General features: G+C 42.7%; 1 protein-coding gene across 1 annotated transcript in view; it reads right to left on the bottom strand.

The window, feature by feature from the left end:
- LOC123996465 (tetraspanin-1) overlaps positions 1 to 14,304 on the bottom strand; it is a 29,420-nt gene extending 15,116 nt beyond the window's left edge. The window contains exons 1-2 of the mRNA XM_046299835.1: positions 14,242 to 14,304; positions 3,947 to 4,153 (exon numbers count right to left, since the gene is read on the bottom strand). Coding sequence (XP_046155791.1) covers positions 3,947 to 4,153; positions 14,242 to 14,304 — 270 coding nt within the window. The remainder of the gene's footprint in view (positions 1 to 3,946; positions 4,154 to 14,241) is intronic.
- Between the last annotated feature and the right edge of the window lie 1,298 nt (positions 14,305 to 15,602).

Here is a 15,602-nt window from a genome sequence, read left to right as displayed (position 1 = left end):
CTATCCAACCACAACAACTAAACAACCCCTATCCAACCACAACAACTAAACAACCCCTATCCAACCACAACAACTAAACAACCCCTATCCAACCACAACAACTAAACAACCCCTATCCAACCACAACAACGAAACAACCCCTATCCAACCACAACAACTAAACAACCCCTATCCAACCACAACAACTAAACAACCCCTATCCAACCACAACAACGAAACAACCCCTGTCCAACCACAACAACTAAACAACCCCTATCCAACCACAACAACTAAACAACAACTAAACAAGCCCTATCCAACCACAACAACTAAACAACCCCTATCTAACCACAACAACTAAACAACCCCTATCCAACCACAACAACTAAACAACCCCTATCCAACCACAACAACTAAACAACCCCTATCCAACCACAACAACTAAACAACCCCTGTCCAACCACAACAACTAAACAACCCCTATCCAACCACAACAACTAAACAACCCCTATCCAACCACAACAACGAAACAACCCCTATCCAACCACAACAACTAAACAACCTCTATCCAACCACAACAACTAAACAACAACTAAACAACCCCTATCCAACCACAACAACTAAACAACCCCTATCCAACCACAACAACTAAAAAACCCCTGTCCAACCACAACAACTAAACAACCCCTATCCAACCACAACAACTAAACAACCCCTATCCAACCACAACAACTGAACAACCCCTGTCCAACCACAACAACTAAACAACCCCTATCCAACCACAACAACTAAACAACAACTAAACAACCCCTATCCAACCACAACAACTAAACAACAACTAAACAACCCCTATCCAACCACAACAACTAAACAACAACTAAACAACCCCTATCCAACCACAACAACTAAACAACAACTAAACAACCCCTATCCAACCACAACAACGAAACAACCCCTATCCAACCACAACAACGAAACAACCCCTATCCAACCACAACAACTAAACAACCCCTATCCAACCACAACAACTAAACAACCCCTATCCAACCACAACAACTAAACAACCCCTATCCAACCACAACAACTAAACAACCCCTGTCCAACCACAACAACTAAACAACCCCTATCCAACCACAACAACTAAACAACCCCTATCCAACCACAACAACTAAACAACAACTAAACAACCCCAACAACTAAACAACCCCTATCCAACCACAACAACTAAACAACCCCTATCCAACCACAACAACGAAACAACCCCTATCCAACCACAACAACTAAACAACCTCTATCCAACCACAACAACTAAACAACAACTAAACAACCCCTATCCAACCACAACAACTAAACAACCCCTATCCAACCACAACAACTAAAAAAACCCTGTCCAACCACAACAACTAAACAACCCCTATCCAACCACAACAACTAAACAACCCCTATCCAACCACAACAACTGAACAACCCCTGTCCAACCACAACAACTAAACAACCCCTATCCAACCACAACAACTAAACAACCCCTATCCAACCACAACAACTAAACAACAACTAAACAACCCCTATCCAACCACAACAACTAAACAACAACTAAACAACCCCTATCCAACCACAACAACTAAACAACAACTAAACAACCACAACAACTAAACAACCCCTATCCAACCACAACAACTAAACAACCCCTATCCAACCACAACAACTGAACAACCCCTGTCCAACCACAACAACTAAACAACCCCTATCCAACCACAACAACTAAACAACCCCTATCCAACCACAACAACTAAACAACAACTAAACAACCCCTATCCAACCACAACAACTAAACAACCCCTATCCAACCACAACAACTAAAAAACCCCTGTCCAACCACAACAACTAAACAACCCCTATCCAACCACAACAACTAAACAACCCCTATCCAACCACAACAACTGAACAACCCCTGTCCAACCACAACAACTAAACAACCCCTATCCAACCACAACAACTAAACAACAACTAAACAACCCCTATCCAACCACAACAACTAAACAACAACTAAACAACCCCTATCCAACCACAACAACTAAACAACAACTAAACAACCCCTATCCAACCACAACAACTAAACAACAACTAAACAACCCCTATCCAACCACAACAACGAAACAACCCCTATCCAACCACAACAACGAAACAACCCCTATCCAACCACAACAACTAAACAACCCCTATCCAACCACAACAACTAAACAACCCCTATCCAACCACAACAACTAAACAACCCCTATCCAACCACAACAACTAAACAACCCCTGTCCAACCACAACAACTAAACAACCCCTATCCAACCACAACAACTAAACAACCCCTATCCAACCACAACAACTAAACAACAACTAAACAACCCCAACAACTAAACAACCCCTATCCAACCACAACAACTAAACAACCCCTATCCAACCACAACAACGAAACAACCCCTATCCAACCACAACAACTAAACAACCTCTATCCAACCACAACAACTAAACAACAACTAAACAACCCCTATCCAACCACAACAACTAAACAACCCCTATCCAACCACAACAACTAAAAACCCCTGTCCAACCACAACAACTAAACAACCCCTATCCAACCACAACAACTAAACAACCCCTATCCAACCACAACAACTGAACAACCCCTGTCCAACCACAACAACTAAACAACCCCTATCCAACCACAACAACTAAACAACCCCTATCCAACCACAACAACTAAACAACAACTAAACAACCCCTATCCAACCACAACAACTAAACAACAACTAAACAACCCCTATCCAACCACAACAACTAAACAACAACTAAACAACCACAACAACTAAACAACCCCTATCCAACCACAACAACTAAACAACCCCTATCCAACCACAACAACTGAACAACCCCTGTCCAACCACAACAACTAAACAACCCCTATCCAACCACAACAACTAAACAACCCCTATCCAACCACAACAACTAAACAACAACTAAACAACCCTTATCCAACCACAACAACTAAACAACCCCTATCCAACCACAACAACTAAACAACCCCTATCCAACCACAACTCCTACACTCCTTAGGGCTTCGTAATCAGTCTTTGTCCAGTCATGTTATTGTAAAGGCCCTTCGATAAAGGACAGCTAACCGTTGATTAGACAAAGGAGAACAGGGAAGTGGTTTAATGTGAACGCTGAACCAAGCGATAAGCATCTTCTCCTGGCTGTGAGCTGTAAACAGTAATGTATCCTACATGGATTACTATCCATTAGAATCTATACGTCTGAGTAATGAACGACTTAGTATGTGATGGTGCTTATGGGGAAAATGTCCGAGCTGTGCTACTCATTATTCATTAAATGGACTCGTGGGGTAGTTAGCCACAGTGTTAATGAACATTAACGCCCCCTCTTCAGGACTCTACACTGGAGAAAGATAGTCCATCATGAATAGGGTACCTTGTTTTGTGAACTGTGTATATAGATTCATTGCAAGTGTGGAGAAGTGGGTATGTTAAGTCTATAATACGGTCATGAATGATATACTGCAGATATAGTTAATAATGTACATTATGGTTTTGGAGTTATGTTGACGTAGCAGTTAGAGTAAGTTAATTGGCTGTGTTCAGCATAGCAGTTAGTGTATGTTAATTAGCTGTGTTCAGCATAGCAGTTAGTGTATGTTAATTGGCTGTGTTCAGCATAGCAGTTAGTGTATGTTAATTGGCTGTGTTCAGCATAGCAGTTAGTGTATGTTAATTGGCTGTGTTCAGCATAGCAGTTAGTGTATGTTAATTGGCTGTGTTCAGCATAGCAGTTAGTGTATGTTAATTGGCTGTGTTTAGCATAGCAGTTAGTGTATGTTAATTGGCTGTGTTCAGCATAGCAGTTAGTGTAAGTTACTTGGCTGTCTTCAACAGTGGGCCTGTACTCTGGACTGTACCTACCAGTAGCAGCAGACACTTGCTCCCCTTGTGGGCTCCACAGCAGCCCAGTACACCCAGTAGAACCAGCACTCCTCCAATAGCGATGCAGAAGAAGCACACATTGACAAACTGCGTGTCGAGGGTGGAGAAGGGACTCAACACCTGTAGGAACAAACCCTTATCCACACGCACCCAAATCCCCACACCCAGCAGGGTCAGACCCCCCAGCTGGAAACACACACACACACACACACACACACACACACACACACACACACACACACACACACACACACACACACACACACACACACACACACACACACACACACACACACACACACACACACACACACACACACACACACACACACACACACACACACACACACACACACACACACACTGTTTATAGTTTAAAAGCCTAGTTTTCTCACTCTATACAAATTATAACATTCTTAAAGACTTGTTTAAAGGATTTTGTATTGATTGTCGAGAGAAGTTTTCTCTAAGGACCAAAGTTTGGAAGGCTATTGCTAGGGTCTACAACTGACCTTGTAAAATCAATCCTTATTTCATTTCATGCGGCTGGATTATCTGTATTTTGTAGCTTTTTTTTTGGGGGGGGGGGTTTCTTGCCTTGTTTTGGGACTGAACTGAATTTCACATTTACTTTTATTAGAGAACAAAGACATTGTTGCTGAACTAAAACACCACTTGATTTAGCAGTTTTATCCACTAGGTCAACAGCTCTTTCATGAGGTAATAAGTGTGTTGTGTCACTAGCCTATCCTACCTCTGTACGACACCACCACATCATCTGCTGTGTAGCTCTTTCCTGGTGTCAATGACCTAAAGCCCCTTTGGCCTCATGGGTGGAATGTTATTCATATTCTTCATCATTTCATAATTAATATATATATATATATATATATAATTGTATTTTATTTTATTTTATTTTAAATAATGACGAACATCCAGTGTAATGACGAACAAACAGCACAATGTATCTGACATGGTACAGGTGTCTTATTTTGTTAAGTCCATAACAATGTATGTGAGGTGTAGATTTGTTTAAGACTCCCAAGAACCACTCTGTGTGACCCTGATTTAGCCCACTGCAGTCAAAAGGTTAAGAGGGGGTCAGGGAGAGCGGAAGATTAGTTTATCTTGTCAGCCCGAGGCTTCTGTTATATACCAGCCGAAGAGAACTTGGCCTCTTGTTACCTTTCCTAAAGGAAACACTGCCCTTTCCCCATGACCCCTTTTCTCTCTCCACCAATACCAGACAGCTCAATAGGCAGGGATCCACTTAGTGATCATCTTGACCTGTTCTCTCTGTGTGACACGCAGAAGTCAACCATGGAATTATATCTGGATTATCATGTAATGGAGGGATCATCAGGAGGTATCTATCTATTTTCTGATTGGCGAGGAGGAGAACGTTATATTTCTACTCGGCTCTGCCTGATGATGTCATAGGACTGCTGGAGAACCAACTCTAGCTCTTTAGGTATAATCTGGAACTCTGTTCTAGCTCTCAACAAATGTTATTTTATGTACAAATGTAGATACCTACTTCACACATTGATTCACGTAATGGAATCAATATGGGGCAATGGGAGGCATTGCAAAACCTCCCTGGTCTTTGTGGTTGAATCTGTGTTTGAAATTCACTTCTTGACAGAGGGACTTTACAGATAATTGAATGTGTGGGGTACAGAGACGAGGTCATCATTCAAAAATCATGTTAAAGACTATTATTGCACTCAGAGTGAGTCCATAGAACTTATTACATGACTTGTTAAGCACATTTTTACTATTTTACTTATTTAGGCTTGCAACTATTTAGGCTCACCATAACACAGAGGTTGAATACTTATTGACTGAAGACATTTAAGATTTTCATTTTTGATTTATTTGTAAACATTTCTAAAAACATAATTCCACTTTGAAATGATGGGGTGTTGTATGTAGGCCAGTGTCAATACATCTCAATTTAATACATTTTACATTCAGACTGTATCACAACAAAATGTGGGAAATAGTCAAGGGGTGTGAATACTTTCTGAAGGCACTATACTGAACTGAATATACCAAACGCCTGGTCTGACAGATCTAATGTTTTGCTTTACCGTTGGATCCTCTCTCTCTCTCTGTCTCTCTCTGTCTCTCTCTGTCTCTCTCTGTCTCTCTCTGTCTCTCTCTGTCTGTCTCTCTCTGTCTCTCTCGCTCTCTCTCTCTCTCTCGCTCTCGTTCTCGCTCGCTCTCTCTCTCTCTCTCTCTCTCTCGCTCTCTCTCTCTCTCTCTCTCTCTCTCTCTCTCTCTCTCTCTCTCTCTCTCTCTCTCTCTCTCTCTCTCTCTCGCTCGCTCTCTCTCTCGCTCTCCCTCTCTCTCGCTCTCCCTCTCTCTCGCTCTCCCTCTCTCTCTCTCTCTCTCTCTCTCTCTCTCTCTCTCTCTCTCTCTCTCTCTCTCTCTCGCTCTCTCTCTCTCGCTCTCTCTTTCTTTCTCTGTAGGTCAGATCGGTGAGAGAGTGGGTGGATGTCAGACTATGCTATTCCTTGTCTCCTCTCCACAGAACAGAAAGCATCTGAAACCTGATATTGTCTGTCGTCTCCAATCAGAGCTATGTCAGTCATATACAGGAGGCCTTCTGCTTTCTGTCAGCTGCACATGAAACTAGGCCTGCCAGTCTGTCTGCCTGCCACCATCCTCCCCATCAGCCCTGATGTCTTCCACATGAGAATAATTTCCCCCTGTATTCCTCTCCTCTCCTCCCCTCTTCCCCCTCTCCTTTCTCCTCAGGGTATCTTGTCTTTTATTTCTTCCTCCACCTGTTCTCAGTGATGAACGCCCTGCTTGGTAAATGTGATACGACAACCATATTCCCCCTAACTCCTTGTCTGGCAGCGTTTTCCCTCTGCCTGATCTAATTGTGGTTTGCTTTCTCTTTTATTTTTTTGCAGGCTAATGCGGTAGATGGAATGCCACCTGCCTGGGATGCCCTGTCAGACACCATGAGACCTGTCATAGATCACATAGAAATCAGGTTAGGACTAGAGGTCAACTGGGTAAATGGGATAGGTGAGTACAACATGGAAGGGACAAATGAAAGATATTAGGGCTGGAGGGATTGAATAGGAGACTTCCGAACAGAGCCATATAGGCCTCTGGAGAGGGGGAGGGGTGAATGAATACTGTTGGAAATGCATTCCAGCTGAAGCTGGTTGAGAGAATGCCAAAAGTGTGCAAAGCTGTCATCAAGGCAAAGGGTGGCTACTCTGAAGAATCTCAAATACAAAAGTAGGTGTGTCCAAACTTTTGCCTGGTGCTGTATATAAGTATACCATTTTCTTCTTTTGTTTTCCATGATATTTTGGCATTAATACGTGTCACATATCAGTTTGCAAACAATGTAAAAATTATAATTATTATAATATTACTTGAGTCAATAAAGCCTTCATACAATTATGGCCTCTTTTTTGCTTTCTTGAGTTAGGCAGCTCCAAAATGCAGGTGTTTCAGCCTAGCTCAGTGCTCTCTATGGTGGTGGGGCTGCCAGCAGAAAATACAGAGCGTTGGGGTTGAAAATGTTCTCTTGTTGCATCGTGATTGGCTCAGTGTTCTGTCACTCATGGTGACACTACGTCACCGCCAAATCTAAGGGTAGAGCTCAAAAAGCAACCCCCTTGGGTGCTGCCATATAGTTACATTAGCCCATCCATGAAGGCTCAAGGTCATTGGCCACAGATACAATGATGTCAAATCACATTATATCTACAGTAGCTTTGATTGGACTTTCAAAATCGTAGCCAGCAAGCTAACAGCCATCATCATGAATCAAGTCAACAATCTAGTGGCAAATCCTTTTTAATCCATGTCGGGAACTTGGGCTTCTTGCTAAAGCTCCAACCTGAAGATCACTGACGTCATCATGATTCAACCTGATTTTCCAAATTCCCAGTTGTCTTGAAAGCACCATAAATCCAGAGAATGCCAGACTTTGATGACAAAGTTTGATGACAAAATTGGCCCATGAAGGACCACCTTCCTGTTCAAGTGAGCACAGCACAATCAGGAGAGTCCAAAATGTCTTGTATGCTGCTGCATAAATGATGTAATATGCCAGGGAGATGTGTATACTGTAGCTAAGAAAGTCATAATAAGTGTCTGTTGTGTAGTAAGATGTTGGTAGCCCATGTGCCTCACCCTAATCATTTGTTCCCTTTTCTCCTCATCATTTCGCCGACTGTTCTGACTTGGTGGTGCACATGTAGCCTACAGCCTGTTTTAGAGAAATGTAATCATTGAATATTGTTAGAGCTTTCATTGTCTGCTCATATGCTCTCTTTATATCCTATGGTTCTGATTTGGTGTACAGAGAGAACACTGTAAGAACAGCCCATGTTCTGAATTCTGTTGCTATACATTTCAAAGTGCTGAACAAATAGTTATATTCACAATGTCTGTCCTAGCTCACACATTATTGTCTAAATACAAAATATCCGCTTGTCGTCCCCTTGTGCCATAGTTTGTACATCTCAAGTGTCAGTTGAAACCACGTTTAAGCAAGTCAGCCATATCAGCAATGTTTTTTAAAAAGGCAGTAAATGAGGCTGAATGAACTGCTTCGCTGCCTCCTCTGATAGCCAGGTGTAGCAGTGGTAAGGTGTTGGGACTGCTTTTGGGACTCTGTTGTAGGACAGCTATATGTAGGCCTGAACAGTTTGTGGGCACCGTTTGCCACTGTTATAGTGCCATTAATATATTGTTTAGTGTTGTGTCGTGTAGGGTCTTTACTGGCATGCATCCCACAAAAATTAGTGGAGTTTGCTCCACCAAGATGTACATTCTAAAATCGTCACTGGTTGTGTTACAGCCTGAATTCAAAATGGATTCAATATTTTTATTTTCTCACCCATCTACACATAATACCCCAAAATATTTTTAACCATTTTTGTAAATTTATTGAAAATAAAATACGGAAAAAAATCTATTTTACATAATAAGTATTTACACCCTCGAGTCAAAACTTTGTAAAGCTCCTTTGGCGGTGATTACAGCTGTGTGTCTTTCTGGGTGAGTCTCTAAGAGCTTTGCACACCTGGATTGTACAATATTTGCTCATGTATTATTGAAAAATGATTCAAGCTCTGTCAATGTGGTGGTTGATCATTGCTAGACAGCCATTTTCAGGACTTGCCATAGATCTTTAAGCCGATACATGTCAAAACTGTAACTAGGCCACTCAATGTTGTCTTGGTAAGCAACTCCCATATAGATATGGCCTTGTGTTTTAGGTCATTGTCCTGCTGAAAGGTGAATTCTTCTCCCAGATGTCTGATGGGAAACAGACTGGACTGGGTTTTCCTCTAGGATTTTGCCTGTGCTTACAGGTCTATTTCATTTCTTTATCCTGAAAACCTCCCTAGAGGTTTTATTTATCCCTTATATGAAGAGTGGTACGAAGTGATGTGTTGTGTTGGATTGTCCCAAAACATAACGCTTTCTATCCAGGACAAAAAGTACATTTCTTGGATTTTTTGTTGCTGCAGTATTTGTATTTTGTGTTTGTATTTTATAAGGATCCACACCATATCCCCAGTATTACTTCAGTGCCTTGTTGCAAACAGGATGCATGGGTTTTGTTTTAAGATAAAGATAAAGATAAAGCATAGCAGTTTGACACATACAACAACATACAACAACACATACAACAACACAGAGTTACACATGGAATGAACAAAACATACAGTAGAACAAAAGAAAACAAAGTCTATATACAGTGAGTGCAAATTAGGTGCCAATAAATAGGCCATGGTGGCGAAGTAATTACAGTATGGCAATTAAACACTGGAATGGTAGATGTACAAAAGATGGATATGCAAGTAGAGATACGGTGGTGCAAAAGGAGCAAAATAAATAAATACAGTATGGGGATGAGGTAGATAGATGGGCTGTGAACAGATGGGCTATGAACAAGTGCAGTGATCTGTGAGCTGCTCTGACAGCTGGTTCTTAAAGCTAGTGAGGGAGATGGGATTCTTCAGCTTCAGTGATTTTTACAGTTCGTTCCAGTCAGTGGCAGCAGAGAACTGGAAGGAAAGGTGACGAAAGGAGGAATTGGTTTTGGGGTGACCAGTGAGATATACCTGCTGGAGCGAGTGCTACGAGTGGGTGCTGCTATGGTGACCAGCGAGCTGAGATAGGGCGGGGCTTTACCTAGCAGAGACTTGTAGATAACCTGTAGCCAGTGGGTTTGGCGACGAGTATGAAGCGAGGGCCAGCCAACGAGAGCGTATAGGTTGCAGTGGTGGGTAGTGTATGGGGCTTTGGTGGCAAAACAGATGGCACTGTGATAGACTACATCCAGTTTGCTGAGTAGAGTGTTGGAGGATATTTTATAGATGACATTGCCGAAGTCGAGGATCGGTATGATGGTCAGTTTTACGAGGGTATGTTTGGCAGCATGAGTGAAGGAAGCTTTGTTGCAAAATAGGAAGCCGATTCTAGATTTAATTTTTGATTGGAGATGCTTAATGTGAGTCTGGAAGGAGAGTTTACAGTCTAACCAGACACCTAGGTATTTGTAGTTATCCACGTATTCTAAGTCAGAGCCGTCCGGAGTAGTGATGCTGGATGGGCGGGCAGGTGCGGGCAATGATCGGTTGAATAGCATGCATTTAGTTTTATTTGCATTTAAGAGCAGTTGGAGACAACAGAAGGAGTGTTGTATGGCATTGAAGCTCGTCTGGAGGTTAGTTAACAAAGTGTCCAAAGAAGGGCCAGAAATATACAGAATGGTGTCGTCTGCGTAGAGGTGGAACAGAGAATCACCAGCAGCAAGAGCGACATCATTGATGTATACAGAGAAGAGAGTCGGTCCGAGAATTGAACCCTGTGGCACCCCCATGGAGACTGCCAGAGGTCCGGACAACAGGCCCTCCGATTTGACACATTGAGCTCTATCAGAGTAGTTGGTGAACCAGGCGAGGCAATCATTTGAGAAACCAAGGCTGTTAAGTCTGCCAATAAGAATGAGGTGATTGACAGAGTCGAAAGCCTTGGCCAGGTCGATGAATACAGCTGCACAGTAATGTCTCTTATCGATGGCGGTTATGATATCGTTAACGACCTTGAGCATGGCTGAGGTGCACCCATGACCAGCACGGAAACCAGATTGCATAGCGGAGAAGGTACGATGTGATTTAAAATGGTCAGTAATCTGTTTGTTAACTTGGCTTTCGAAGACCTTAGAGATGCAGGGTAGGATAGATATAGGTCTGTAGCAGTTCGGTTCTAGAGTGTCTCCCCCTTTGAAGAGGGGGATGACCTCGGCAGCTTTCCAATCTTTGGGAATCCCAGACGAAACGAAAGAGAGATTGAACAGGCTAGTAATAGGGGTTGCAACAATTTTGGCAGATCATTTTAGAAAGAGAGGGTCCAGATTGTCTAGCCCGGCTGATTTGTCAGGGTCCAGATTTTGCAGCTCTTTCAGAACATCAGCTATCTAGATATGGGTGAAGGAGAAATGGTGGGGGCTTGGGCGGGTTGCTGTGGGGGGTGCCAACAACAATGTTGTTGAACCATGCTCAGTCTTCTCATATCACAACCATTAAACTCTGTAACTGATTTAAAATCACCATTGGCCTCATGGTGAAATCCCTGAGCAATTTCCTTTCTCTCCGGCAACTGAGTTAGGAAGGACGTCTGCATCTTTGTAGTGACTGGGTGTATTGATACACCATCCAAAGCCTAATTAATAACTTCACCATATTCAAAGGGATACTCAGCGTCTGCTTTATTATTTTTATTTTTTTACACATCTACCAATCGGTGCCGTTCTTTGTGAGGCATTGAAAAACCACCCTGGTCTTTGTGGTTGAATCTGTGCTTGAAATGCACTACTCTATTGAGGGACCTTACAGATAATTGTATGCATGGGGTACAGAGATGAGGTAGTCATTCTAAAATAATTTAAAACATTTTATTGAACACAGAATGAGTCCATGCAATTTACAATGCAATTTGTTGAGCAAATTTGTTGAGCAAAAACTTATTTAGGCTTGCCATAACAAAGGGGTTGAATATTTGACTCAAGACATTTCATCTTTTAATTTTGTATTAATTTGTAAAAAATTCTACAAACAAAATTATACTTTGTCGTTAGATCAGTTGCACAAAATCTCAACATAATCCATTTTAAATTCATGCTGTACCACAGCAAAATGTGGAATAAATGGAATGGTGTGAACAGGCACTGGGATAGAGCATTATGACCTTGTCAAAAGACTGCATCTAACTGTCCTTCCCAGATCCAGATAAGCATAACATGACTTTATTAAGACATGATAGTGTATCATATTGTATGGTGTAGCTTTATAAATAACTTGGCTCAGGCACTAATGAAAACCCAGTAGAAAAGGACTTGACTTCAACGGTCATTTAAACGGGAGAAGCGAGGTGTAATGAAAATTCAGCTTACCAACGCCAAAGTCCCCCTCCATTTCACAAACATCATTAGTTGTAAACGCTAGGCGGAAAACGTAAGTAGCAAAATTAGAGAGTTTAAAGTTAATGACATGAGAACTGCTGAGAGAGAGACAGAGAGAGAGAGACTTAAGAGTTTAATTTTAGCTTCCGCCCAGTGATTTGTGGTATTTGTGTAACATCGTTGGTATGTTGTTGAGTTAATGGTATTGCGGGACAACGAGAGAAAATACTTTTCTATGCATTAAAAGCCATTCTTTGTTGTTTCATTCACAAAGGATAAAGATTTAATGCAATAAATTAACAAATGCAATTACTCTGCCCTCGCTTGCCCCCCTGCCCTCGCTTGCCCCCCCGTGTGCATGACTGCAATCAAAAGGGAAACATACTCACAAGGATCAGCAAGTTGAACAAGACCATCATAAATTTGAAGAATGTGAAGCATGCCATTTTAATCTGTAATAAAGAGAACATAAATGATTCCGCTGCTTACTTCTCCCTACCTCTCTCTCCCACTCACACACTCAATGAGCTTCTAAAATGAATACATTCTGGTCCCTCTCCCGCCATTTAAAATCACTCGCTGTGAAATGATTGTGCCAACAATGCATCCTGGTGATCAAAAGCTTGTTGAACACAAACAGAGAGAGACCAAAGTAGTCAGTCACAGATTTAACAGGCTCACCAACAGCAACACAGTATTGTATCTTTCTACAGTGATCTTAACATATGAAACCCACCTGCGTTGTAGAGACGACCTGTGTGCCTCAAAGAGTTAGACTCAGAAGATGACTGCTACCAGTGTGGTGTCTTTTAGGTCCCAGAGAGATGGTTCTCCGGCAGACCAGGGTTCTCTTCAGTACTGCAGAGGATCCTTTAGAAAGAAACAAGGGATCCAGGTGTTCAGAACAGGTAACTGTGGGCGTGTGTGTGAATCGAGTCTCTGATTGGTGAGTGAGTGATGGTGTCTGTGATCAGGTATACCAGTACAGGGTGACTTGTACTGCTGTGTCAGAGTGAGGATGAATACTCTGATGCCCTCAGGGTGGACTGGGTGTGGCCAGGACAGGGACAGGTGACTCTCACCCAGGTGACAGATGAACAGACTGCGGGGACTGAGTGCTGTGTCTGTGTCTCAGGTCACAGTCTCTTCCTGACCCCTGCAGGTATAAACACAGTAGAGACAGAGAGGGGACATACAGGTACAAGTCTAGTGTCACCTGTAAACTATTCTGTTGTAACAAATAATCTGTGTATAATATTATCATTACAAACTGTCCGGATTTATAGCCATACATTTACTCCAGGCTGTGAATCTACAGTGTCACCTGTACACCATAGGGTTATACTGCATAATCATCACCATACTGTGCAGATATTAGTATCTGTGCAGATATTAGTATCCCACTGGGCACAAACTGGTTGAATCAATGTGTTGTTTTACAGGGTCAGCCATAGTAGTACGGCGTCTCTGGAGCAAATTAGGGTTAAGTGCCTTGCTCAACAGCACATCGACAGATTTATACCTTGTCAGCGAGGGTGTACGAACCAGTAACCTTTTGGTTACTGGGTCAACGCTCTAACTGCTAGGCTACCTGCTGCCCATAACAAACCTAAAAACAAAGATGGTGCTGCAGTGGATAGCTGCCGTATTACAGGCTCCTGACCATTATTTTGGATGTTTTTTTATAAAAAAATGTTTCCGGCATTGTTTCTAATGTCCGAAAACAGCTTCTGGACATCAGAACAGCAGTCATTAACCTCGATTTGGATTAAGATTTTACTACAACAAGTCGACAGCTCTGGAAGTTTTGCTTACCCCGTACCAGGTCCGATCCACAGGACTCGATAGAGGAAGCAGCAGCAAAGAAGAGGCAAAGTGGCGTCATGATTAGACTACGTCGGCGAGCATCTAGACTGTGTGAAGATGGTGAGGTAAAGTTAGTGAGAGAGCTACCGCTTTCAAGGAGTGGGACACTAATCCGGGCACTTATAAGAAGTCCTGCTACGACCGCCAATAAGCCATCAAACAGGCAAAGCGTCAAAACTAAGATTGAATCATACTACGCAGGCTCTGACTCTCGTCGGATGTGGCAGGGCTTGCAAACTATCACAGATTACAAAGGGAAACCTAGCCGTGAGCTACCCAGTGACGAGAGCCTACCAAGACAAGCTAAATTGCTTCCATGCTCACCTCGAGGCATCCAACACTGAATGTATGAGAGCACCAGCAGTGTGATCTCACTCTCTGTGGCCTATGTGAGTAGGACCTTCAAGCAGGTCAACATTCAGACGGATTAACGTACTCAGAGCTTGCGCTGACCAGCTGGCGAGTGGCTTCACTGACATGTTCAATCTCTCCATGATCCAGTCTGTAAGACCTACGTTTCAAGCAGAACATCATAGTCCATGTGCCCAAGAACGCCAAGGTAACCTGTTTAAATGATTATCGTCCTGTAGCACTTGCTTCTGTAGCCCTAAAACGCTTTGAAAGGTTGCCTCACATCAACACCATCATCCCAGACACCCTGGACCCACTCTAATTCGCATACCGCACCAATAGATCCACAACTTCTTCCAAGATGGCGTAGCAGTAAGTCGTCCTGTCGTGGCGTGTCCCTTGTATATATCGTTTCTTTTTCGTTTTTACATATTTTTCTTCGCATATCTCTTTAAAAACATTTTGCTAAACCTCAGCTTCCAAATACTCTCCTGCAACCCGCCTCACCCAATGTAGCTATTTTTCTTAAAGTATTTATATTTACTTCGGAACCGGAACCCCTCAACTGAAGCTAGCCAGCTAACCACCAGCTATGCTAGCGGTCTTCAGCTAACTGGTCATCAGCTAACCTTTAGCTCGGAAAGCTCTCGCCAGTTCGAACAACGCGACTCTACCCAGAGCATAACGGACCTATTTATTTTTCATCCCCGGATTCCCACCGCAAACGGAACATTTTTCAGCTGGATCTTCACAACTAGCTATCTAGCTAAACCGCAACCCCGGATGATTACTCCTGGCTAGCGTTTCCACCCACTTAGCTTGAAGCTAGCCCGGCCAGAGCACCTGTGCGAGCATGCTCCGTTCAAAAAATGCAGAACTAAGAACAGATACAGCCCTTGGTTCACTCCAGACCTGACTGCCCTCGACCAGCACAAAAACATCCTGTGGCGGACTGCAATAGCATCG

This window comes from Oncorhynchus gorbuscha, linkage group LG15, assembly GCF_021184085.1.
Source record: "Oncorhynchus gorbuscha isolate QuinsamMale2020 ecotype Even-year linkage group LG15, OgorEven_v1.0, whole genome shotgun sequence".
Classification (NCBI taxonomy): Eukaryota; Metazoa; Chordata; class Actinopteri; order Salmoniformes; family Salmonidae; genus Oncorhynchus; species Oncorhynchus gorbuscha.
The sequence above is the reverse complement of the archived record's forward strand: the minus strand, read 5'-3'. Positions and strand labels throughout refer to the sequence as shown.